The sequence below is a fragment of the Pongo pygmaeus genome, chromosome 4 (genome assembly GCF_028885625.2).
Source record: "Pongo pygmaeus isolate AG05252 chromosome 4, NHGRI_mPonPyg2-v2.0_pri, whole genome shotgun sequence".
Classification (NCBI taxonomy): domain Eukaryota; kingdom Metazoa; phylum Chordata; class Mammalia; order Primates; family Hominidae; genus Pongo; species Pongo pygmaeus.
The window spans coordinates 176,420,316-176,445,235 of record NC_072377.2 but is presented as its reverse complement, the minus strand read 5'-3'; the positions used below and the strand labels follow the sequence as shown (position 1 = coordinate 176,445,235).

General features: G+C 54.1%; 1 protein-coding gene across 1 annotated transcript in view; it reads right to left on the bottom strand.

The window, feature by feature from the left end:
• FGF18 (fibroblast growth factor 18) overlaps positions 1–24,920 on the bottom strand; it is a 37,983-nt gene that overhangs the window by 8,154 nt on the left and 4,909 nt on the right. The window contains exons 3-4 of the mRNA XM_054488676.2: positions 13,008–13,188; positions 249–355 (exon numbers count right to left, since the gene is read on the bottom strand). Coding sequence (XP_054344651.1) covers positions 249–355; positions 13,008–13,188 — 288 coding nt within the window. The remainder of the gene's footprint in view (positions 1–248; positions 356–13,007; positions 13,189–24,920) is intronic.

The window sequence follows — 24,920 nt, the reverse complement described above, 5'->3', positions numbered from 1 at the left end:
CAGCCATGGATACCTCGGCCTGGTGAGCTCAAGTGCCCGGGGAAGAGAAGTGGGGGATGGGGTGGGGTGAAAGGAAGAGATTACAGTCTCTCTCCTGTCTCTCTCTCTCTCTCTCTCACACACAGACACACACACACACACGGCCTGTTTTCCATTTGAGACTGACAGTGCCCTGGACACATTGTTCCAGCTCCCAGAGCTGCCAGAGGGGAACCCCAAGTTCCCAGGAATCCCAAACCATCACTCACCTTCCCCACGAGCTTGCCTTTGCGGTTCATGCACAGGTAGAATTCCGTCTCCTTGCCCTTGATCCGGACTTGACTACCGAAGGTGTCTGTCTCCACTAGGAGCTGGGCTTCGAAAGGCAGAAGGAGAACAAGACACATTTTATTACCAGGGGCAATGGCTTGGTCTAAAGGCTCAGTGACATGGTCCCTGGTCCTATCTTTGATCCCTCACTCCCCCAAAATCAGGCATGGGGAGGCCTAACAAGTCCCACAGGACAGATGCCTAAATAACCACAGAGAAGTCAGAGAAGTAGCAGTCCCCTGCCCCTCAGGCAGGGAGATGGAAGCTGCCTATCACCTGTTCCCTTCCCTCCAGCCTCTCTTGGCTCCACTTGGGATCCAGATGGCTCCAGCCAGAAGGGAGTTCTGCCCCCGTGGCTGAACACCAGTTTGCCCTTCTCCCCATCGTCACCCACCTTCCCTAGCCCCTCAACTCTACTCCACCAAACAGGACAAAGAGCCATGCAAAAAACCCATTTCCCAAAGCAGGACAGACGGCCATACAAAAAGGCCATTCTCCCAAGCAGGACAGGCAGCCATGCAAATAACCCCATCCCCCAAACCCAAAGCAAGACAGACAATCATAAAAATAACCCCATTCCCCAAATCAGGTCAGATGCCATACAAATAACCACAGAGAAGTAGCTAAGGGGACCAAGGGGACAGATAGACACAGATGCAGGCACGTGCACGCACACCTCCCCTGCCTTTCAGGACATCAAGCTATTTCCTCCAGAAGTTAGGTTTGTGGCCCCTTCCTGCAGGGCAAACATCTGGAGCCCCTGCTAGTGCCCCCTGGCACCTTTACCCTGGCTATTCATAGCAGGAAGGGCACAGGGAGTGAGGTGCGAGCTCCCTGGGAAAGCGTATGCAGGATATTCCACTGCCCTCCATGGAGGCCACCAAAGCTGAAGGGTAACTAACTCCCAGGAGCCCAGAAATCCCAGTCAGGACCGGATCCCCCCGGGATCCCCCGAGGGTGGGAGACCCCATGCTACACCATCCATGCTCCACAGAGCCTCCCTCAGGATGAGGGGTCCAGAGCTGATCCCCCAAAGCCCTGCCTGAACAAGGACATCAACTGTCCCTTGATTAGGTGTGCTGTGTCCAAATCTTTTCCTCTCACTCCACCAGCCCACATTTTTCTCCCCAGTAGGCTGCTGTGTGACTTTGGGTAGGCCATGTGCCCTCTCTTAGCTCTCTCTCCTCTCTGGTCTTAAACCGCTGTGCCTGACTCCCCAATACCAGCTGCTTTCTTTGCCTGTGACCGCCCCACTCCCAATTCGTGCACTCTTTTCCCTGACCCCTTGCTTCCTAGCCCCTGCCCCTCCCTCACCCACAAAAGTTTAATTTCAGTGACAAGGGACTTGCTTCTCCATAACAAAAATCACAGCCCCAAATTGCTGAGTACAGTATCCTTGGAGCCACAAAGAGTATACCTCAGTGCCCCTAAAATACACTAGGTATGATTTTAATAAAAAAATTTACAAATATAGACCCTGGTGCCCTGCTGTGAAAATTAAAACCATGTGGAACTTGAGATTTCCAATAATTAATCTAGCCCTCCTGTGACACCACCACTAATTAAAATATGACACCCACCTTTCCAAGAGGGAAAACAAGAAGAATTTACATAAAATTTAAAGATCTAACAAGAATTTAGTAACTCTAGAAACAAGGGGAGGCACATTCTTCTCTCCACCTCCCTCCAGCCCTAGTCAACACTGACTCAGGGATATTAACCAACGCTGAGATGGTGGTGGGTGCAAGCCCTTGATCCTCCCTGTTCCCCTTAAGTCAAACTCCCTGTCATTTCCTCTGTGAGCTCCCTCCCCAGGGCCAAACATCACAGCAGCTCTGAAACTTGCTTTCTCCATCTCTTCATAAAGCTCAGGCCCCACAGGGGGTGAGGAGTTATGGGGGAATCAGGACAATTTCAGGTGCTTCTGATGAGGGGAAAACATGAGAGCTTTGGGGTGCACAAATCTGGATATGAATCCCTGGCCCCAACTGTATGACCATGGCCCTCAGTTTCTTCTCCTGTAAAATGGGGGTATAATCTTCAATAGTTATTGTGAGGATTATATAAAATGATGCTGTGAAGAGCTTAGCGCTCTGTTCTCAGGGAGGGAAAACTCAATAAATGTTGTTTAAGTTTCCTACAAACCGCAAAAACCAAACTGTTTTCCCAAAAGAAAAGAAAAACGAAAATATAGTGGAAGGAAATCGGATGTGTCTGCTAGGGTGAAGGAGCAGCAAAGCTTCCCTCCCCAGGTCTTGCACTATGACCTGAACTTCCCAGCATCCTTCAGGACTGCAGACATCCCACACTGCAAAATGCATCAGAAAATGCCTGGGGCTGGGGCTCACCGGGTCTAGTTTCATTCTGGCATTGCCATCCTAGGCTGTGTGACCTTGAGTAAGCCATACCCCACTCTAAGCCTTAGTTTCCCTATCTGTGCAAGGGGGAGGGGCTCGACCCTACTCTCCTTCTCCTTGGGATTAGGAAGTGGGGTCTAGCAGAGGGGCAGGGATGGGAGATGCAGGAAGTAGGTAAAGCCACTGAGCTGGGGCCCAGACAACCCCAAGTAGGCCCAAGGGAGAGACTCCCTCTCCGCCCTTCCCAGCACACGCCTGGACCTCTGTCCTCAGAACAGTTCCTGCTATGCTCCCCTTAGAGTGCACTGAAGCCATCCATCCCGAGATTGGGTGTCTTTGTCCCCATTTTACAGTGTAGGAAACTTAGGTTCAGAGCAACACCCAGTAACAGGGACTGACCTCAGGACTGCCTGCCTCTTTCTACTGGGGCCTGGGCTCCAGGGGAGAGGCCCCCAGGTCTGGAGGGACAGGCCTCCCAGCACAACCCCCACCCCTCACCAGCCAGGGCCACCGCAGGAAGCCCTGGCCTTTGCCTGAGCTGTCCAAAGGGCCTGGGGCAGAGGTTGCACCTCCACCCACCACAAGCCTAGCCACCCCCACCCCAGCATGGGGAGGGTCTGCACCTGGCTGTCACGCCAGGGGAGCCAGAAGTCTGTTCTCTCCCCGACCGCAGCATGCGATGGAGTGACCTAGACTCCACTCAGCACATGACATCATGAGGAGGGAGCCGGGCCAGAATTATGTAAAGTCTTTGGGGAGTAATAGCAGCAGCAGTTCTCAGAGAAAGAGAGAGAGGGAGAGAGAAAATGAGACAGAGAGAGAGACGGGAGAAGGAGAAGAGAGAGACACCACCCAGGCCAGGTCCTCAGCGTCACGCATCCACTCCCATGACCCGAGCCCCCAGGATGCTGCTCTCAACAGCTGGAAACCTCATCCAGGCTCAGGCACAGCTCCATTCGTGGGGCCTGCACCAGGCCAGGAGGAGGAGTTGATGACATTATCTCACCCTGCTCATCGGACTTCCTCACTGCCCTGGCCGGGCCACCGTCCCCTCCAGCCTACGCAACTCAACAGCCCCTTCCCCTTGCCACTCTCACCCCCATCCATCTCTCCTCTACACCAGCCAGAGAGATCCTTTAAAAATATAAATTTGCCAGGCACTGTGGCTCATGCCTGTAATCCTAGCACTTTGGGAGGCTGAGGCCGGTGGATCACCTGAGGTCAGGAGTTCGACACCAGCCTGGCCAACGTGATGAAACCCCATCTCTACTAAAAAAAACACAAAAATTAGCCAGGCATGGTGGCACACACCTGTAGTCCTAGCTACTCGGAAGGCTGAGGCAGGAGAATCACTTGAACCCAGGAGGCAGAGTTTGCAGTGAGCCGAGATCATGCCACTGCACTCCAGCCTGAGCGACAGAGTGAGACTCCATCTCAAAACATACAATAAAAAATATATAAATTTAATTGTGTCCCTTCTCTGCTAAAGACCTCCTAGGGATCCCCAACCCACATAGAAGAACATGTAAACTCTTCACTGGGACCGGCAAAGGGCACACAGCCTGGCCCCTGTGGACCAGCCCTGCCTCCCTTCCTTGCCTCTCCCCTCTAGCACACCAAGCATGCTCCTGCCACAGGGCTTTTGCACATGCTTTTCCTCTGCCTGGAGGCTGCTTTGCCCAGAGCTTCCAGAGTGGCTCCTCATCTCCTAGGTTGTGGCGTAAATATTGCCCCTCAGAGAGGCCTTCCCAGACCATGATGTCTAATGCTGGCAGCACCCTCCCCAGTCCAGCCCTACCCCATTCCCCTGCTCCATTTTCCTGAGAGCTCTTCTCCGAAACTCTTATTTTTATTGTCGGTCTCCACCCAGCAGAAAGTAAGCTCCACGAGGACAAGAACCTATCTGTCTTATCACTACTCTGACTTCCAGTGCCTATCCCACGCCTGGCTCAGAGTGAGTGACCAGTAAGCCAGTTTTAATAAGCTCATCAACAGCCTTGTGATGTGGAGATGACTAACACCATTCACTGGCTAATGAAAATGAAATTCAGGGAGGTGAAGTGGCTTGCCTGAGTCACATGGCTGGGAAGAGCAGGGTAAGGTCTGAGTCCAGTGTCTGATTCCACGGTCGATGCCCTTCACCACTGTGCACTTTCCTGGTGCGACTCTCAGTGCCACTTGCAAGAACCATGGGCTCCCACCCACCCATCCCCAGCCTCAGTGACACAGCGCAAAACCTTTTCCCTCTCTGAGCCAGATCTAGGTAACCTCTGAGGCCTCTTTCAGTTCTGCTCCTCTGGAAAGTATCAGTAACTGACATTTCTTTAGAGCTTATGATGTGCTGGGCATTGTCTTAACTACCTTACATGCATTATCTCATTTAATTCTTACCACCATCCCAGGAGGTTAGAACTATTGTTATTATCCCCAATTTACAGGTGAGAAAACCGAGTCCCACAGTCACACAGTGATGGAGCTGAGATCCAAGCCCAGGCAGTCTGACCCAGAAGTCTTGGGCTTTGCCTGTCTACCCAACCTCTCACTTCTCAGAGGCCCCAGTCCCTTTCCTGGGGAGCGAGTGAGTGAACAGCGAAGGAGGCAGGGGAGGTCTTCTCTTTGGCCCCACTTTCTTTGGGCAGAAGTTAGTAGATGGGGATGTCCACCTTCCCTCAGCTCCACTTCAAAATGACTTTGAGGAAGGAGGGAGTCCCCAGGGTCACCCTGAGAAAGATACCTTTGATATTGGGAGATGGGGAAACCCTCAGGACCACCCAGGGCTGGGCTGCGACCACAGCCAGAGAGAGGCAAGGACGGTTTCAGATCTGATGAAGAGGAGAAAAGGCTGCATGAAACAAGAGGAGGAATACAAAATGGGAAGCTCCAGGCCACAGCTGCCCCGGAAGGAAGGCTCTGCACAGAGCAGGAGCCCAGAGGCCACCCAGGGCTGGGGCCAAGGAGAGTGGCAGAAAGAAAAGGGGCTCAAAGGATCTGCTCCCTTCTCCGGCATCCAGAAAGGAGAGCAGCAAAGGGGGAAAGAGTGCAGGAAGGGAGCTGGAGAGAAAACTCTTCAAAAAACTCATGTTGTCTCTCCCCATTTTAATGCCTGCAGCAAAAATGACTAAAGAATGATGATAACAGTGAATACTTATCTGAGCATATACCATGTGTCAGGCAATGTTAAGAGTGTGAATGTGGGGCCGGACGCGGTGGCTCATGCCCATAACCCCAACATTTTGGGAGGCCAAGGCAGGCAGATCACCTGAGGTCAGGAGTTCGAGACCAGCCTGACCAACGTGGTGAAACCCTGTCTCTAATAAAAATACAAAAATTAGCTGGGTGTGGTGGCACGTGCCTGTAATCCCAGCTACTTGGGAGGCTGAGGCAAGAGAATTACTTGAACCTTGGAGGCAGAGGTTGCAATGAGCCGAGATTGCACCACTGCACTCCAGCCTGGGCTATAGGGCGAGACTCCATCTAAAAAAAAAAAGAGTGTGAATGTGGAATATCTCATTTGATCATCACAACAGCCCTATGAGATAGGAACTATTATGCCATTTTACAGATGAAAAAACTAAATCAGTGTAAGTTAATAGAGCAGTTAAATTGCTTGACCAGAGTCTCACAGTAGGACCAGGATTTGAACACAGGCAGAGCAAGGCCAGAGCCAGTTTGAGACAGATGGAGATTCAGACCGAGGTATGCAGGCAGAGAGGGGACAGACATGACGCAGGCTGGTGATGACAGAAAAGGGAAGTGGCATTGACTGACTGATTGATTGGTTGACTAATCCCAGTGTGCTTCCCCAGCCGGGTTTCCCAGAGGGTGATCCGGGGCCTCACTGTGAAGACTTTCAGTGGGAAACAGCAGGGAAAGACTCAGAGAGGCAGCCAGAGGCCTGGAGAGAGACATAGCACAGAGACAGAGTTGAATCCCACAGATGCAGGGGACAAGACCCAAAGAGGCGGAACCCAAGAGAACAAAGCTGGAGGGTGGGTTTGTTTTCCCCAAGCCTCGGGTAAAGTCCCCAAGACCCTCAAGAGCAGCAGGGGAGCTGGGAGCCAGGGAGGGGCTGGGCCCCCGGTCTGGGGCCCTGCGAGGGCTGGACGGTAGCTGGCCAGCCTCAAAGATCCCAGTGCTGACAGAGCTGCTGGCTGCTCTCCAGGCGTCTTCCTCCAGTGAAGAACCATCCTCACTACAGACAGCACTGAGAGGTCACACCGAGTCAGCCCTCCCTCCTTCCCCACTGAAGGTGGACCAGATCTCGAGAGAGGGAGAGAGAGGCGGGGATGGAGGAGAAGGTATCCTTTCTGGAGATGCTTCCCTGTCACTGTAACACACACACACCCAGGCACACACACACACACTCTGCTGTATATGTTCTTTTCTCAAAGGTGCCCACAGTTCCCTTTCTCCATATGGACACACCAGAAAGTCGGGGGGAAAAATCAGTAGGGTTCATCGGGAGCTCTGTTTAACCCTAGCTGTAGCTCTAGCATAGCCATGTCAGTCAAGGGGTTGGTGAGGTGTGGGTGGTCACTCCTCCCTGGGGACAGAAGTTGTGGGACATGAGCTCAGAGGGGCAGGGGTTTAGGTGGAGATGGGAAGTTCCATTCCCAGCTGGAAGACCTCCTGGGGGAAGCTGGGTCTGATGATCACCCTATCCCCACGGCACAGTGCAAGGCTGGCTGGATAGAAAGGAAGGGTGGTGGGAAAGGAGGGAGGGAACACTGATTTGCCGAGTACCTACTGTGCACTGAGATCTGTGCCAAACACAAGGAAGCCTCTTTGTCTCAATGCGCCAGGGGGAAGGACACCTGCCACACACCCTGACACACACAGGGCGTCACCCATACATTCACTTGCTCAAGCATATACTGAGAGCGTCTTCGTGGTTGGCCCTGTGTACCGGAGACGCAGCAGCGAACAAAACAGACAAAACGCTCCACCCTCCAGGAGTTTAAACTCTAACACGGGAGACAGATAGTGGGTAACTAAATATATAACGGAAGGTCAGATAGTGACAAGTACTAGGAAGGGTGGACAGAGCTGGGGACTCTCTGATAAGGGGACAATCGTACAGAAGCCTGAGTGGGTGAGGGAGCGGGCCATGGGGATATCTGGGAGAAGAGCATTCTCAGGACAGCAAATGCAAAGGCCCGCAGACGGACAGTGCTTGGGTGTTCACGGGACGCCCGGAAGGCTGCTGTGGCTGCGGCCATGTAAGCAAGGAGCAGGGGCAAAGCCTGAGGCCGCAGCAGGATCAGGAGCCAGGCACACCAGGCCTGCAGGCTGATTGAAGGACATGAGTTTTACTCTAAGTGAGACGAGCACCTCTCAGCTGTGGAGGAACACGCTCACATTTTGGGATGCGTGTGGAAAATGGACCATGGGGGCTCAACTCTGAGACTAGGGGTCCCTGCTACGTCAGCCACTCAACCAGCCCAAAGGACCTCCGGCAACTACCAGAATGAGGGAAATGGGGACGAGAGGACTCCCTCCCAGCTCCACCACCAACTCAGCAATAGCCCTGAAGCCCCGACCTTCCTCCCTGTGTGAGCCACTGACGGCAGCCCCCAGTTACGATTACACTTTGAGTTGCCCCGTACACATTTTATGCATCCTTCTGGCCACACTTAAAGGGGCCCTGCTCTCTGCCAGGCCTTGAGCTGGACATGGAGACGTGGCAAAGAGGAAGACAAGGTCACTCCCTCCAAGGAGCTCACACTCTCACAGGGGCACCAGCCACGTCAACAGATGGTTCCACCGCAGCAGGACCCTTGTTGGGACAAGGGCAAGCACAGGAGCTCTGGGGCTCTGTACCCAGCCTGGGGGCTCAGAGAAGCATCTGCACTGGGGCGCGCTGACTCCCTGTAAAGCTGGAATCACAGACTCACCCCACGCCTGAGCTGGAGGAAGCTGCAGAGTACCAGCTGCACATCCTTTACCCCATCCACATTACAGGTGGGGAAACCGAGGCTCAGGGAGAGAACGGGTGGGCTCACAGTCACGTGGAAAGTTCATAGCCTAGGTTCTTCCTACTCAAAGTCAGCCTCTAGTAAGGAACTGGGGGCCCTAGACTGAAGGCTCCTTGATGGCTGGGACGAGGCATGTCACTCACCACAGCAGCCCCCTCCCCTGGCGCTTGGGCTTGGTAATTTATGTTGAATGAATAAGGGACTGAGGGGAGACACATGCAATCAGGGGAGCCAAAGGCCCTCCTCCCTCATTGGGGCAGAGACCCTGCTGCTGGGAATCACGGGAGGACGCCTCTTCTACCTGCATCTAACCTGCCAGGTCCCACTGACAGCAGACAGGAGTACCGCTTCTTCCCTCAGGTCCTTTCTGGAAGCCTCTGGAGCCAGTCAGTACCTGATGGCAGTTCCTCACCTGAGCCCACGATGGCACCACCCCCCCACACACCCATAATAAGGAGGTCAGGTGGTGATTATTAATACTGGTTTAATGACCATATAATCTTTGGGCATAAGGTTCTCTCATTTCAATTTCCCTGTTTGTAGAAGAGGAAACAGGATCAGAAAGGCTAACTCAGATCCACGGTCTCCCACTCGAAAGTGGTGGAGCCGAGATTCAAATCCCATTAGATTCCCGAGCTGACAAGCTCAGTCCTCCAAATGCCATCTCCCTGGCTAGCAGGACCACTCTAGCTGGCCTGCCCAGGGTTATTCTGGGCACTGTCAGTCTGGAGGCTGGCCTACTGCAAAATGGGGTTTTTTAATCATTTTTTTTTTCTCAAACAGAGAAATCTTTTTTCAAATAAAATCAGGCAGGGATATCCAATCATAAGGTTTCCTAAACTTTAAAAGCAGAGTTGCCCCGGAAAGCCCCTGATGCTGGAGTCTCCCTGCGTGTGGGCTCAGCTGGCCCCCTCCTTCTGAGGAGTTGGTGCCTCCCCCTCTCATCACATCCCAGGCTTAGGGACATCCACCTCGAGGGCAGGTGGAGGAGGCTTTCTCCTCCCCACTTGGCAGATAAAGAAGCTAAGCCCAGACATGGAGGCTCTTCCCCAGCTCTGCAGGATGCTCACTGGCAGAGCTGCAGCTGGAACTCAGTGTCCCGCTTCCTGTTCCAGTGCTGTTCTATGACATGGCAACTGCCTGCAGGACAGAGTGCCCAGCACCAACGGCAAGAAGAGGGGAGACTGATATTATCCCAGGTGGGCAGGGTGCCCCTCCCCCACAACCTCCCACCTGCCAGGTATTCAACTACCTAAGCCTCCAGCCCTCTGGCCAGCTGTGCTCTCCCTCCAGAACCCAAGGCAAGGCTAAGAAAGATCCTTATTCCTGGAGTGGCCCACTCTCAGAGCCCCTAAAGCTTTTTGGTACTGGGAGAGCTTTAGGGGGCCACGTGGAGACCCTCTTGCAGAATACCAAGATGCAGAAGCCCCACTGACATCCAAGCAGATTTCAGTGAGGGACCACCCACTACTGTGCAGTAGGCCAAGAGGCCTGGGCAGGGCACCCAGACCCTCGCGCCCGCCCACAGAGCGAGCACCTCAGGATTCTGGCCTTTACAGAGGCAAATCTGAGGTTCTGAGTGTCCGTGGGGATTCCAGATTCCAGGTGTTTACAGGGATGTATCCGTGGTGTTTGCTGAGACTCTGAGACTGCATGTTATAAAATCATACGATTCTGACAAAGTGTGTGGTACATCTCAGATTGCATCATTCTCAGTGGGAGCAGGTTCCCGAACTGTCCTGGGTGCTCTGGCCGCCCCTCCCTCTGAGACAAGGCAGGCCCCTAATGCAGATCGGCAGAGCAAGCCCACCCTCCTGCCCTGGCCTGGCCACATAAATCACCCTCCCAATAATATTTGTATTGATTATCTAGATTGGAAGCCTCAATTGGCTCCATTGTCTCACTTCCTCTCCCCGGGCTCACAGATGGGGTCCCTTGGCCTCATCTGCGTTTCTAATGTGGCATTTAAATGGAGCAGCAGCAGCCAGCAAGGCCCTGCACTGCCCTGGGTGTCGGAGAGTCGGAGGAGTACAGAAACATATTCCTTGAGAGAGGATCATAAAATCTTAGAAAGCGTGGTGCTGGCAGAGAAGCCAGGAAGGCCTAGTCCCCAGGTACTGGAAGTGCTGCCCACTGGCCCCGCCCAGGCACTGGTCAGACGCAGCAGCTCAGGCCCCGCCCCCGAGACCCACTGAACCAACATGGGCATTTGGACAGGATCCCTCCGTGGTCACACCCATGTTACACTTAAGAAGCATGGCCGGGCGCGGCCATGCTCACGCCTGTAATCCCAGCACTTTGGGAGGCCGAGGCGGGTGGATCACCTGAGGTCAAGAGTTCAATACCACCCTGGCCGACATGGCGAAACCCCGTCTCTACTAAAAATACAAAAATTAGCCAGGCGTGGGCCTGTAATCCCAGCTTCTCGGGAGGCTGAGGCAGGAGAATCGCTTGAACCCAGGAGGCAGAGGTTGCAGCGAGCTGAGATCACACCACTGCATTCCAGCCTGGGCAACAGAGCAAGACTCTGTCTCAGAAAAAAAAAAGAAAAAGAAGAAGAAGCACTGCGTCAGCCCAACCATTGTGCAGAGGAGAAACCAAGGCCCAGAGAAGGCAAAGTGCTTGTCTGAGGTCACACAGCAGGAAAGATTCCCTGAGTTCCCAGTTCAGGCAGAGGGAATGAGGGCAAGTGGTTTCTGGGGTGAGGGGCTGGCCATTTCCGGGCTCCCCTCCCTCTGGAGCTCCCGCCTCCTGTCTCAGGGCGTGGACAGATGGTTCAGACCAGAGTCTGACCCCCCTGTACTCTCCCAGCCTGGAGGGGCCAATGAGAGCTCCGGGACTCCCCAGAAGGGCACCTCCTCCCGCCACGGCCAGCCAGCTGCCCCTTCTGGCAGCCACTGGACAGCAGATCCGAGGGAAAACCACCACCTGGGTCAGCCCAGCACAGCCAGGAGTCTGTGGAGGGGGGCACGAGGGATGGGAGGCCCCATAGAGGCAGCCAGCAGAGGGCCTGGGAGAGGTGGGGAGGAGGGAAGCTGTGGTCCTGTGGTCCGAAGGAGCTGGTGGGGAGGGGGACAGAGAGGTGGACAAAAACAAAACGGGGAAGGGGGAAAATCCGGGAAAGGAAGAAGGGGAGAGAGAGTGGGAGGGGAACAGAGGCAGTAAAGAGTGATGCCGGGGAGAAGGGAGGCAGCTGGCCCGGAGGTGCACAAGCCCAGCGTGGCTCAGCCCTGCCCAGCCTGGCCTGGCCTGGCCCAGCCCCCAGTGACGGTGCAGCTGCCACGCTTGGGCCCTACCATGAGGTCAGTCCTGCCCCGGGGCTGAGGGAAAATAAATGGTGTCCAAGATAAAAGGTCCAAGAAAGTATTTGTCTTGTTGTCACGTCCTGACTGCAACGGGCAGGGCTGGCAGGCAGGCGGGGCATCGTCCCAAAAACGCTCAGGCTGACAGGTTTGGCCCCACACACAGGACCACGGCCCCAGATCTCCAGGCCCAAGGCTGGGGCCTGGGCCATCTCCTAGAACCTGGGCCTGAGAAGGCAGGAATGGGTGGGGGCAGGTGCTTTCCCGGTGAGTGGCAAGGACCAGGAGGCCTCGCAGCAGTCTCCGCTTTTCCTGCCTGGCAATTTTAAATAAATAATCTGCGTGATATTTGCTCAGTGTCTGTCTAGGCCAGAGGCCCTCCGAGCTCTGGGAAGGTGGAGCGCTGCCTGTTTCGCTCACTGCTGAGCACCTTTGTGGACCAGGGGCTTGGGATGTCTCACTCCTCCCAGCCATTGCAGAGGCAGCATAGGCAGGGGAGCAGGGAGAGTTCCCAAGTACTCCAGGAGGGTTGGGTAGTTCCAGGGTCAAGGGCAGGTCGACAGGACCATGGCCCAAGGTGTTAATGAGTGCCACATATCACAGGTGCACAGGCTCAAGCTCAAAGCACCCATATGCACACGCGCACATAACACACACACTAGGCTGATTTCCACCACCAGCAGCTTCCAAAAAGCATCACCTCGAGGCTCCTGCCCCTTGAAGTGGCTGAACCTGGGGCTGATAAGTGGTGGCATGGGAACAGCCACCTGCTTTAGGTCATCCCAGGCAAGCCACTGATATCACAGCAAATGCCACTTATGGGGCATTTACCAGCCAAAGAACTTTTCATTCACGTCTTCAGTTAGTACTCCTGACAATGCTCTCAAGGATTCACTATTGCATCCCCATTTTATAGATCAGGAAACAGACCCAGAAAGGGTCAGTGCCAGGTCCAAGATCACACACCCAGGAGCAGCAGAGCTAGCATTTGAACTTGAGGTCTCTGAGGCCAGGAAGGACACGTACACGGGTACATGGGGTAGGAGGAGAGGATTGGCACATACCATACTTGTCCCCATCCTCGCCGCGGGCACTGATCCTGCGGCCCAGGACCTGGATGTGTTTCCCACTGGTCCGGCTGTAGAGCTGGTACAGCCGCAGCTGCTTACGGCTCACATCGTCCCGAGCCCGCGTCTGGTTCTCCACGTGGATGCGGAAGTCCACGTTCTCCTCGGCAACCAGCACCTGGGCAGGGAAAGGGACACAATGAGCCACCCCGGATGTCCCAGGCCCACTGCATGCAGGAGCCAGCCACAACCACACAAAGACCAAGGGCTTCTCTACACTGGCTCTGAGCCAGGCCGTGGCACACACTGATAACCACCCCTTCACTTCCCCCATTCAAAGACAAGGCAACTGGGGCTCTGAGAGGTGAGGCAAGTTGCCCAAGGTGGCCCAGCCAGAAAGCGGCAAAGCTAAGAATCAGGCCTAGGTCTATGTGACAACAGCTTCTCTTTCCACCACAGCCACAAATTAAAGCAAGAACGACTCTCAGTAAAATGGTGGGGCAGAACTCCTACCCTGATTCCATCCCGGGGTAGCTGTGAGGACTAAGTGAGCAAACAGGAAGAAAAGTACTCCAATCCACGTGGAGATGGGTGAGGAACGAGAGGGGATGGAACGCTGGGTCCATGGGGAAAGAGGGAGGCCTGAAGAGCCTCATCCGGGGAACCAACAGGCCAAGTCCGCTGTGACTTCTTCCCCTGCAGTGATGCTGGGGTCTCCTCCCCACACCCCAAGGGTCCTCATGCTCGCTCCCACACCAAGCATTTGCCCACATCCTGAGCTCCTCTAGGAGAAGCCTTTGTTTTGCATCTGCCACCAAAATTTCAGCTCCCTTGAGGCTTAGCTTGTGCCTGTCCACATCCTCCAGGAAGCCTTCCCTGGTTACACCAACACATATCGCGCTCATCTTCCTTCCCTTCTCATTGGGACGACTTGCACCTACCTCCTCACTGGCCTTCTGCTTCTACTCTCGCCCCCTGGTAGTCTCTCTTCTACCAAACCCAATCCCCTCTCCACACTCTCTGGGGCTTCCCATCACGCTTCGGTGAAGGACTCCTCCAAGGCCTCAAGGCCCTGCAAGGCGAGCCCCTGACTGCTTTTCCAGCTTCCTCTCCCACCACTCCCTCCCCACCAGCCACGCTGGCCACTGGCCACCTTGGCATGGCTCTGGGCATTCCAAAATCAAAACACACTCCTGCCCCAGGGCCTTTGCACCTCTTCTTCCCTCTGCTTTGAATGCACTTTCTCAGATCCTTACATTCTAACCCCTTGAGCTCACTCGGGTCTCTGCTCAAATGTCACCTCCTCACGCAGGCCTTCCTGGACCCCTTTCTGAAGCCACCTCCAGCTCTGACACTCTTCCTCCCCCCCACCATGCTTTGTGCTTCTTTCCAGCACTTATCTGGGTTTTGTCTTTTGGCCCCAGTAGACTGGCAGCACCGTCAAAAAAAAAAAAAAAAAAAAAAAAGGAGAGAAAGCTGGAGCAGTGTCTCTCATTTGCCACTATATCCGCAGCACCTAACATGGTAGAAACCCATACACTTCTTGAATGGATGCATGAACAAATGTTTAAAAGACCCGGAGTCCTGTTGTGCCGTTTAGCGTTGGAGCAGGGTCCCCTACACCCTGCTGGTTGTATGCATGTCCTATCCCATGTCAACCACAAGGCTGAGCCATTCGTGAAGCCCAGACAGCATTCTGGGTTTGTTCCCTGTGTGCCCACTAAGTCTATCACAATGCTAGACACAAGGGACCCCCATTCCCACGCTGGCACGGCCCCACTCAGCCCATGGCAGAGCTCTTGGGACCCTGGCTGCCCAAACATCTGTCTCACCTCTCAGCTGTGAGCTCCCAAGGGCACGGATGTGTTTCCTTCATTTGCTACAGCAGGATCTCTGTCCCCAAGCTGACCTGCATGTATCTCCCGATCCTGGACTGGGCCCACAGGTATGTCAGCAGGACCACATTGTTGAACTTTCATGATTGTCCTCAGGGTGGAAGCATCATCCCACATTATGGATGAGGAAACTGTCAGCTCCACTGACAAGGCCCCAGAGCAGTAATGCAGAATTAACCCCAGGCCTTGTGACCCTAAAGACTGTGTTTCCTGCGCCCCACCCCTGCAGGCAGCCCCAGGCCACTGCCTTGCGGGGCCCTGCCTGCCCCACCAGTGCTGTCAGGAGCTGGCCTGGGTTCAAAACCCAGGATGTGCCACTCTCTAGCTAAGGGACCTTATACAAGTTATTAAACTCTAGTGCCTGTTTCCCCGCCTATAAAATAGGGTGATGATAACAGCACCCTCCTCATGAGTGGCTGCAAAGATTAAACATATAAAGCAATATATTAAGTGCTCGGAGCAGTGCCTGGCTCAGTAGGGGTAACTAGTGATAGAACACAAGGGAACCCTTTATGGGGCCCTAGGTGAAGCCCTGCAAACCCGATTTATATTTGGGAAGATGCTATTGCTTTTGATAGTCCTGACAACCTTGCACCATGAGAACGCTTATCACCCTCATTGAATGGATGGAGACACTAAGGCCCAGAAAAGTTAAGTCCATTGCTCCAAACCACACAGCCCAGTGAGGCAGGGCCTGGCCTGCTGGCCCACCACGTGTGCCTCCTCTTCACTTCCCCCACCCCTCAGCAGCCACACACGTCACCACTCACAGCCCGGGTCTGATACCTGGGTCCCGCCTCCTTCCACATCCTGCTGCTCAGGGACAGAAGAACTCCAGTGCTCCTGAGGCCCACACCTGGTGGGCATTTGTCCGGAAGACTCCCCATCCGTGGCCTTTGACCCTCCTGGAATGACTTCCGGAGGTGGCTGGCCCTGTCCCCTCCCCCAAGGGCAGGCCTCTGGCGTCCCCTCCCTGTCCTCCAACTCTCCTCCTGCTCACAGGAGACCTTATCGACCAGAGGTCAAACCAATCTCCTTCCCCCAGGTCCCCGAGGGGAGCTTCCCTGCCCCAGAAGCCGGCCTCCCATTAATGATTTTCTCCCTGGCCCACTGGACAGAGGCAGCGTGGGTGACCCAGGGTCAGCAGGGGCTATCGGGTGGCACTTCCCCAGGATGCGGGAGGGAACAATCCATCTTGCCCAGCTCCCACCATTGAAGCCCCATTCTGTGGCCAGATCAACCCGCAGGGAGGTGGCGAGGGCGGCCTCTGGCTCGGAAACAAGGTCTGTTCTCCTGGAAAGGCAGGAGGCACCCTGGGCTTCCCAGGCAAGACCTCTGGAGGGTGTGACACCCCCTACCCCGAAGCCCTTCCTAGCCCCACCTCCCAGGCTGGGCGAGGGCCCCCAACACTCTACTGCAATGGCTTATTGTCCCAAGTCCAGTGTGACTGGTTCATCCCTGAATCTCACCTCTGCCCTCACAAGGCAACCAGCAAACGCACGCCAAAAGGCTGCGGCCAAAAGTGAGGGAAACCTGGAGGCCAACATCAGCCCTCCCACTTACCAGCCAGCGTGCCCCACAGAGGGATGTGTTAAGGCAACTGACTGCTCAGCATTCCCCTGTTCCAGACACTCTGCTAAGAAGACCCCTAGGCCGGTCGCAGTGGCTCAGCACTTTGGAAGGCCGAGGTGGGCGGATCGCTTGAGGCCAGGAGTTCAAGACCAGCTTGAGGCCAGGAGTTCAAGACCATCCTAACATACTGAAACCCTGTCTCTACTGAAAACACAAAATTAGCCAGGTGTGGTGGTGCGCGCCTGTAATCCCAGCTACTCAGGAGGCTGAGGCTGGAGAATCACTTGAAACCAGGTGGCAGAGGTTACTGTGAGCCGAGATCGCACCACTGCACTCCAGCCTGGGTGGCAGAGTGAGAATCTGTCTTAAATAAATAAATAAATAGAATTTTTATTAAAAAAAAAAAAAAAGAAGAAGAAGAAAATGACCCCTAGACATGGCACCTCAACGACCCATGGAGGTGAGCACCAGTTAAAGCCCACTTCAAGGTCTGCCGCCAGAGCACATGCATAGCGGGGCTGCCTTGGGAACATCCGCTTCTCCTGTCCTACTAGCTGGGTGGCAGGTCACTTGGCTCGGTGCCCTGCAAGGGGGGCCTATCTTCAAGGTCTTCCCAGAACAGTCAATGTTGCTGTCGGCCTGGCTAACACCCCTCCAGGCATACAATGATCAGAGGTGTTAAAAAGCTGCGGTTTGAACAAAATCAAATTGCAGCAACTCTCTTTTCTTTTTTGAGACTGAGTCTCACTCTGTCACCCAGACTGGAGTGCAGTGGCGCGATCTCAGCTCACTGCAACCTCCGCCTCCCAGGTTCAAGTGATTCTCGTGCCTCAGCCTCCCCGAGTAGCTGGGATTACAGATGCCCACCACCACACCGGCTAATTTTTGTATTTTTGGTAGAGATGGGGTTTCACCATATTGGCCAGGCTGGTCTTGAACTCCTGACCTCAGGTGATCTGCCCACCTCGGCCTCCCAAAGTGCTGGGATTACAGGTGTGAGCCACCACGCCCAGCCTGCTGCAACTCTCGAAAGGAGAGAAGGGTTGGTGCATAAAGGTGGTCTTCTACGGAAACAAGGTGCCTTTTGTCACTCCACCTTTCCTGCCACACCATGCACATGGATTATCTTTTGGGTGGAAGCAGTTTTTCTCAGCATGGTGGCCTAGGGTCCCCTTCAGCCTAAGATCCCAACTGTCCCCAGCCCCTGCTTCCCCTGCCTTGAGAGCTCCAGTTCTGGTAGAAATCTTCACTCTTCCAATGCAGCAACTGCACAGAGGCAATGAGGCCCCAAGAGGCTCAAATCCCTCCCCCAAGCCTGCCAAGGTCCCTCGGCCCTGGGGACAATCATGGGGCTCAGTGGCACAGAGCCCACCCACCTTCTGCCTTCGGTCTCGTCCTCTCCCGGTGCAGCTCTTAAAACAAAATGTGATGCCATGTCCCTGCCCAGGCTCCCTATTACCCAGGACAACAGCCAAGTGTCATCCTTACAATCGAGCCCTGTCTACCCTGCAAGCCTTCCCTCTTAGGCACTTTGGTAAGAACCTTCCATGGGGTGAAAAGAGGTTGAGGTGAGCCCCCAGCCTAGTACCAGCTTCCAGAGATCAACCAAGGTACCACCTCACACCAGGGCATCCAGCAGCCTCCATCACTCCCTCTGGCCTGAAGATCTTAGCCTCTCCAGGCCACTCATGGCTGAAAAGCATGTTTGGGATTTCCCTCTTTCCCACATTTCCACCTTCCACAAATGTGCATCACGTCACACATCACCTATGTACACACACCACACACGCAACACTAACACAGTAACCAGCACTGACTGACCTTAGCTGTCACCCGGCTTCACCCCCAGTCAACCAACTTATTCGACTTCTTTAGCTCTCAGTTTTCCCATCAGCAAAATGGGGACTGTTTATAATATTTATCTCAGAAAAAGATTATATTAGTAACAATCATTACTCTTTTTTCTTTAGTTTAGTTTTGTTTCTTAATCAGCCACTGTGTGTTGAGCACTTCCTGTGTGCTAAGAATCTCTTGAGGGATGTCTTCCTATGTAATGCCCAGAACAACCTTATGAGTTGGTATGACTTTTTTTTTTTTTTTTTTTTTTTGAGACACAGTCTTACTCTGTTGCCCAGGCTGGAGTGCAATGGCATGATCTTGGCTCACTGCAATCTCCGCCACCTGGGTTCATGCGATTCTCCCGCCTCAGCCTCTGGAGTAACTGGGATTACAGGCGCCTGCCATCGCGCCCAGTGAATTTTTGTAGTTTTTAGTAGAGACGGGGTTTCACCATCTTGGCCAGGCTGGTCTTGAACTCCTGACCTCATGATCCACCCGCCTCGGCCTCCCAAAGTGCTGGGATTACAGGCATGAGCCACCGCGCCCAGCCTGGTACGATTATTATTCCCATCTTACAGAGAGGGAAACTGAGGCTCAGAGAGATTACATCACTTGTTCTACGTCACAGAATTGGTGAGAAATCAAGATTCAAATCCAGCCTAGGCTCTCTCCTGCTTCGCCCTTGCCTGCCACTGTTATCCCACCTCTTCCTCACCCACCTCCTTTCTACTTTTCCAGGATGACAACTGTTTCAGGCCACAGGCCACAGTTTAGGGGTAAGGAGGTTGGAATATTGTCCACAAAAAGCTGGGGCCCTTGAACTTTCTGCCCCCACCCAAGAGAGAGGGATGGGGCCCCATGGCCTCTCCCGCCCAGGCCCCATCCTCTGATCCTTGAGGCTTCATGAAACCCATGCTTCTGTCTCCACGCAAGCTGCCCAGAAAGGGAGGGTCTCCCTGGTCCCAGGAGGGGCAGCCCCCAGACTTCCAGCCACATTCCACACCACCTGGCTCCTCCAGCAGCAGCAGCAGCAGCAGCAGCAGCATCAGGCCAGCCAAGGCTTTCAGAGCTTCTCCAAACTCTGGATTCAAACTGGAGACCTTCACTCCTCTCCAGTGGGGGTTCCCGGTAAAGTCAGCCACTCTCTCCACCTGAAAACGCAGCTCCCCTAACTCTTCCTGGACTCTAGCCCAAGGGGCGCTCTCTGGATTACTGTCATTGAGAGTGAAGCTCACGTTGGCTCCCACTGGCTGGGCACTTGCCCCCATGCCAAGGCCCATGTTCGCTCCTCACACAACCTGAGCAGCCAAAACTATTACTATCCCCGTGTTCCAGGTGACAAAGGAAGACACAGAGAGGCCATGGGACAGGCCCAGATTGAACAGAAACAGACAGAGCCACAATCTGAACCCATCTCTGGATCTGAAGCCCATGAGTTTCCCATGGATGGAAAGGGGAGGAGGAAGGCCGGGCCCACCTTGAATCTGAGTGTGGCTCTGATGGGTGCCCCCACCTCCTCAACCCCGGGCTTCTGGCCTCTTTCCTGTCACACTCCTCACACCAACTCAGCCAGGACAGACGGTGACGCCGCAAAGGGCCCTTCCCCACCCCCCAGCCTGTCCATTATGCTCCCAGGGCTATCAATGTATTGATTGGCAGGGCTGAGCCAACAGCAGGAGAGGGGGGCACTGCAGGATGGGGGGTTGGGCCCGAGGGTCAGCCTCCCTCTCCCCATACATCAGCCTTCATAGTATAGATCATCAATATGGGCGCCGCTGCTGCAGGCAGCCAACCCTGGAGCCGTAAAGACCCATGCCCTGTTCTCTCCCTCCCTTTCCTCTTCCCGCTGATCCCTGTTTCAATTCCAGCTCCCTAAAGCCCCTGGGTAGGGAGAATAGCCATCCATGCCCATGAGATAACAAGCCCTTTATTCCAGCATTCAAAGCCCACCACAGTCTTTTCCATCATCCTCATTCCTGGGAATGGATGCGCCAGCCACCCCAGTCAGCTTGGAGCTCTGTGAGTCCACCAGGCTGATCCCTGCTTCCAGTAGCACCGTTCCATATGCCCGCAAGGCTTTTCCATATATGCGCATAGACACATGCACGCAGGCAGAGGCTCACAGTGTCCTCTTCACCCGGTTTGCTCTTATTTCAAGGTCTACATGAAGCATCTACCCAGGCCAGACCCTCTTGCCCCAGAGTCTGGTTCAAGGTCTGTCATCAGAGTACCTGCGGCACCCTTGAGCTCTTGCTGCCCAGCACATACTCCCAGTTTCTCTCAAGTCTCCAAGGGCTGGCATAGGTGCTGGCCCTCTCTGTGCCCCAGCCCCTGGCACAGACAAGTGGGTGGGGGGATTCAGTCTGGATCCCGGCCCCCAGAGAACCTCTCCCTCAAACCTCCACCCACTGACCCAACATTCCTCCAGCATGCCAGGTCTGTGCCAGGTGCCATGGTGCCTGCAGCGGGGGTCAGACCTCCCTTTGACTTCCAGGAACCTGTGGGCTGGTGGACAAGCCGGCCTTGAGACACCCCAGAGTTGAATGCAGATACGCAGCTCACATTTACTTAGCACTTATCATGAGCCAGGCGCTATGCCAAGTGCCTCCCCCGGGCAGGGGGAACTCACCCTTCCAGCAACCCCGGGAGGGAGGTTCTGTCCTGATGCCTACAGGAATGATAAGCCACAGAGAGGCCAGTCAATCACTCAATCACACGGCCAACTGAAGGGTGCTGGGCCTAGAACCCACCCATCCCTGTGAGCCCCGCAGAGTGCCCTGGATCAAAGACAGTGGCCAAGCGCTATGCGATTCTAAGGCAGAAAGTGGGTTGGGGATCGGGGGAAACAGAGCTGCTCGAAGTATGTGCCATCTCTTCATGGGGAACACTTGGAAGGAAAAGCCTTGGATACCTTCTTCATTCCCCTCAAAACCAGTCCAGAGCCAGGTATGCAGCAAGTGTCCCATAAATGTTTGTGGATTGTTGATGACGAGCAACACTATATTTGAGTGCCTACTACGTATCTAGTCATCAATTACTCCTACCAACAGGCCAGGGCAGTGGGATTAGTATCCTTATTTTGCCCATGGGGAGGAAGTGGAGACTCAGAGAGGTTAAGGGCCTCGCCCAAGGCCACACAGTCTTGAGTGGCAGAGTGGCAATTAAATCCAGACCTAAGTCCAAAGCCTGTGCTCCCAACTCAGACTGGAGGAGGCCTGATGTCACTGATCCAAGGAACACGTCCTTTCTAGCTTTCTCCAGCACCCCACAGCATGTTATGTACCTAACACAGACAATATAATTGATTGAACAATTACTTTTACTAAATTATTCATCGAGTGTTTTGCCATTGTGCTAGCTACTCTGTGCGCAATATCCCACTTAGTTCTCACGATAACCCTTAAGAAGTAGGTATTTCTCTTTTTTTTTTTTTTTTCAGATGGAGTTTCGCTCTTGCCCAGGCTGGAGTGCAGTGGCGTGATCTCGGCTCACCGCAACCTCCGTCTCCCAGGTTCAAGCGATTCTCCTGTCTCAGCTTTCTGAGTAGCTGGGATCACAGGCGCCCACTACACCCGGCTAATTTTTTGTATTTTTAGTAGGGACGGGGTTTCACCATGTTGGCCAGGCTGGTCTCGAACTCCTGACCTCAAGTAATCCTCCTGTCTCGGCCTCCCAAAGTGCTGGGATTATAGGCGTGAGCCACCACGCCCGGCCAGAAGTAGGTATTTCTCATAATCCCATTTTACAGATGGGGAAACTGAGGTGCAGAAAATTGAAGGTTAAGGAATATTTGCTGAGCAGCTGCCAAGAAGCACAGCCAGGATTCAACCTAGGTTTCCCCTTTGCCAAAGCCTATGCATTCAAGCATCACAGAAGCCACTGACCTCACCTCACTGATACTCAGGCGGGTAAATCAGAGCTCAGAGAGAGAGGTCAGTGAGCCCAGGACAGAGCCAGGATTGGAACCCAGGTATTCAGGGATTCCCCTCTGTGGCCCACAGGGGGCTTGTCTTTGGCCCCGTCCTTGGCACAACAGCATTTTGAATGGCCTGAGGCCTTTTGCCACTGCGATGTCAGAGCAAACACACTGCTAGCAAGCTGGACCAAAGCCCACGGGGCCTCCTAACCTGCTGCGGTTTCAGAATAAATCCCCATGCTCAGGCCCACAGTGCTGACAGCAGGCCCAAGCCCCTTCTAAGGCCAGCCCTCTCCTCCATGCACTGCCACGGGGTCTTATGAGTTAGAGAACAGCCAACACAGCAAAAGCTAGGAGCATACAGAGTTTCCTCAGAGCAGCTCTTACCCACAGAAAGGAGAAATCAACACCTCCCCTCCCACAGTGACAACAAGGCAGCAGCCTGGGGGAAGGACTCTGTATCTGATGCGGGCGGGCAGGGGACAAGGGAACCCTCCTAGAGTAAGAGGCATAGGAGCAGGGTCTGGACTACAAACAAGAGTTTGGGTGATGCACTGTCCCTCCACAACTACCTGAGGCAGTAGGGACGATTTCCTTGGTTGTTTTTTCCCATTGTACACATGCAGAAGCTGAGACCCAGGGAGGTTAAGTAACTTGCCCAAGGTCACACAGCAAAGAGAAGGCAGAGCCACACTCCAGAGCCTCATACAAGTAAGCTTGAGTCCTAGAGCCGGACAGACCCAGAGCTGAATCCAGCTCTGCCTCTCTCTTGCTATGTGACCAAACGCAGGTTACTTTATACACCGGTGCCTCTCTTTTTCTTCCTCTGTAGAATTCCCTAGTTCCAGGCTGGTTGTGAGGCTTGACCCGGATAATGTGCAAAAGCACATGGCTGGCCAGGCGCAGTGGCTCATGCCAGTAATCCCAGAACTTTGGGAGGCTGAGGCAAGCAGATCACGAGGTCAGGAGACCGAGACCATCCTAGCTAACACAGTGAAACCCCGTCTCTACTAAAAATACAAAAAATTAGCCAGGCGTGGTGGCTCGCGCCTGTTGTCCCAGCTACTCGGGAGGCTGAGGCAGGAGAATGGCATGAACCCGGGAGACAGAGCTTACAGTGAGCCGAGATCGCACCACTGCACTCCAGCCTGGGCAACAGGGCGAGACTCCATCTCAAAAAAAAAGCACATAGCGGCCGGGTACGGTGGCTCATGCCTGTAATCCCAGCACTTTGGGAGTCCAAGGCGGGTGGATCACCTGAGGTCAGGAGTTCAAGACCAGCCTGGCCAACATGGTGAAACTCCATCTCTACTAAAAATACAAAAATTACCCAGACGTGGTGGCATGCAGGCTGAGGCAGGAGGACTGCTTGAACCTGGGAGGCAGAGGTTGCAGTTAGCCGAGATCGCACCATTGCACTCCAGCCTGGGCAACAGAGCGAGACTCCAACTCAACAACAGTAACAAAAAAAGCACTTGGCATGTAGTGAGTGCACTATACCTGGTGGCCACTATGAATATTGTTGTTGTTTTTGATGGCTTGATGTGACTGCACCCCAATTTTCCAAACCCACAAGTCTCCTGCTAGAGGACTAGGTCAGAACCAAAAGGCCCTGCAGAAAATGGAAGTCTCTTCCCAATACCCCTCTAGTCTCCCTTTGGGGGTCCAGTGTGTCCTTGGAGCTGCCCAGGGCAGGGTGAAGGCTGCATCTGTGACCGATGGGCTGCCCCAAGCCTGCTGACACTGGCCGTGCCAACCACAAGAAATTCTAAAAATCCACCTCCTTATCTCAGAGCCGGTGACACTCCCGAGCTTCAGGAATGCTGGTGGGGAGCCCCGCCCCCTCCCCTCCCCCTCCCCCTCCCCCTTCCCCTCCTCCTCTGCTGGGGATAGGCTGGAAGAGGAATGCTGAATCCTCCGGGCCCCAGCCCCTAAGTACCCCCTTCTAACTCTGGGACCCTCTCAGATCAACACATTCCAGGAGGATCAGGACCTGCAGACTCCAAGTCAGACACCCTCAAGCCCAGAGACGCCTACCTGGGCTCTCAACATCCCCCCTACACCAGAATCCAAAGAGAATCTCACTGCAGATCCCTGGCATGTTCCTAAGGACTCCATGGGCCCACCAATATTCTTTCTGAATAATTTCAGGATTCTTTGAGAAGAAGGTCCATCTGCTATGGTAGAAAGAATACAAGATCTTGAATCCAGCATCTTGGGTCTTAGCTATGACCCTGAACAAATCCCTTCCTCATTCTGTGCCTCGGTTTCTCCATCTGTGAAACAGAATTATTACCCTCTCTTGGCCTCCCTGTAGAATGGTTGAAAGAAGTGAACCAGCTTCCCAATGTAAGGGACACTTTAGAATTTCCACAAGCACCATCTTTTTCCTTCACGCAAACCAGTGCTCCTGGGACTCAGTTTCTTCCCCTGCTAAACGGGAGGAAGATGTATGTGCCTGCCTCACTCCACTTCACAGTGCTGTGAGAGGACGGGCAGAATAGACAAGTCTCTGTTCATCTGGCACTTTCTCTCTGTAAACTGGGAGCTCTTGGAGGCCAGGGACTGACCAGACCTTATTCCCAAGGCAGCAAGAAGCAGGCTCCCAGCAAGTATGTGCTGAATGAATACCTGACTGTGGATGGATGGATGATGTTGCTTTAGGAAATTAAAAGGCCAGGTGACTGG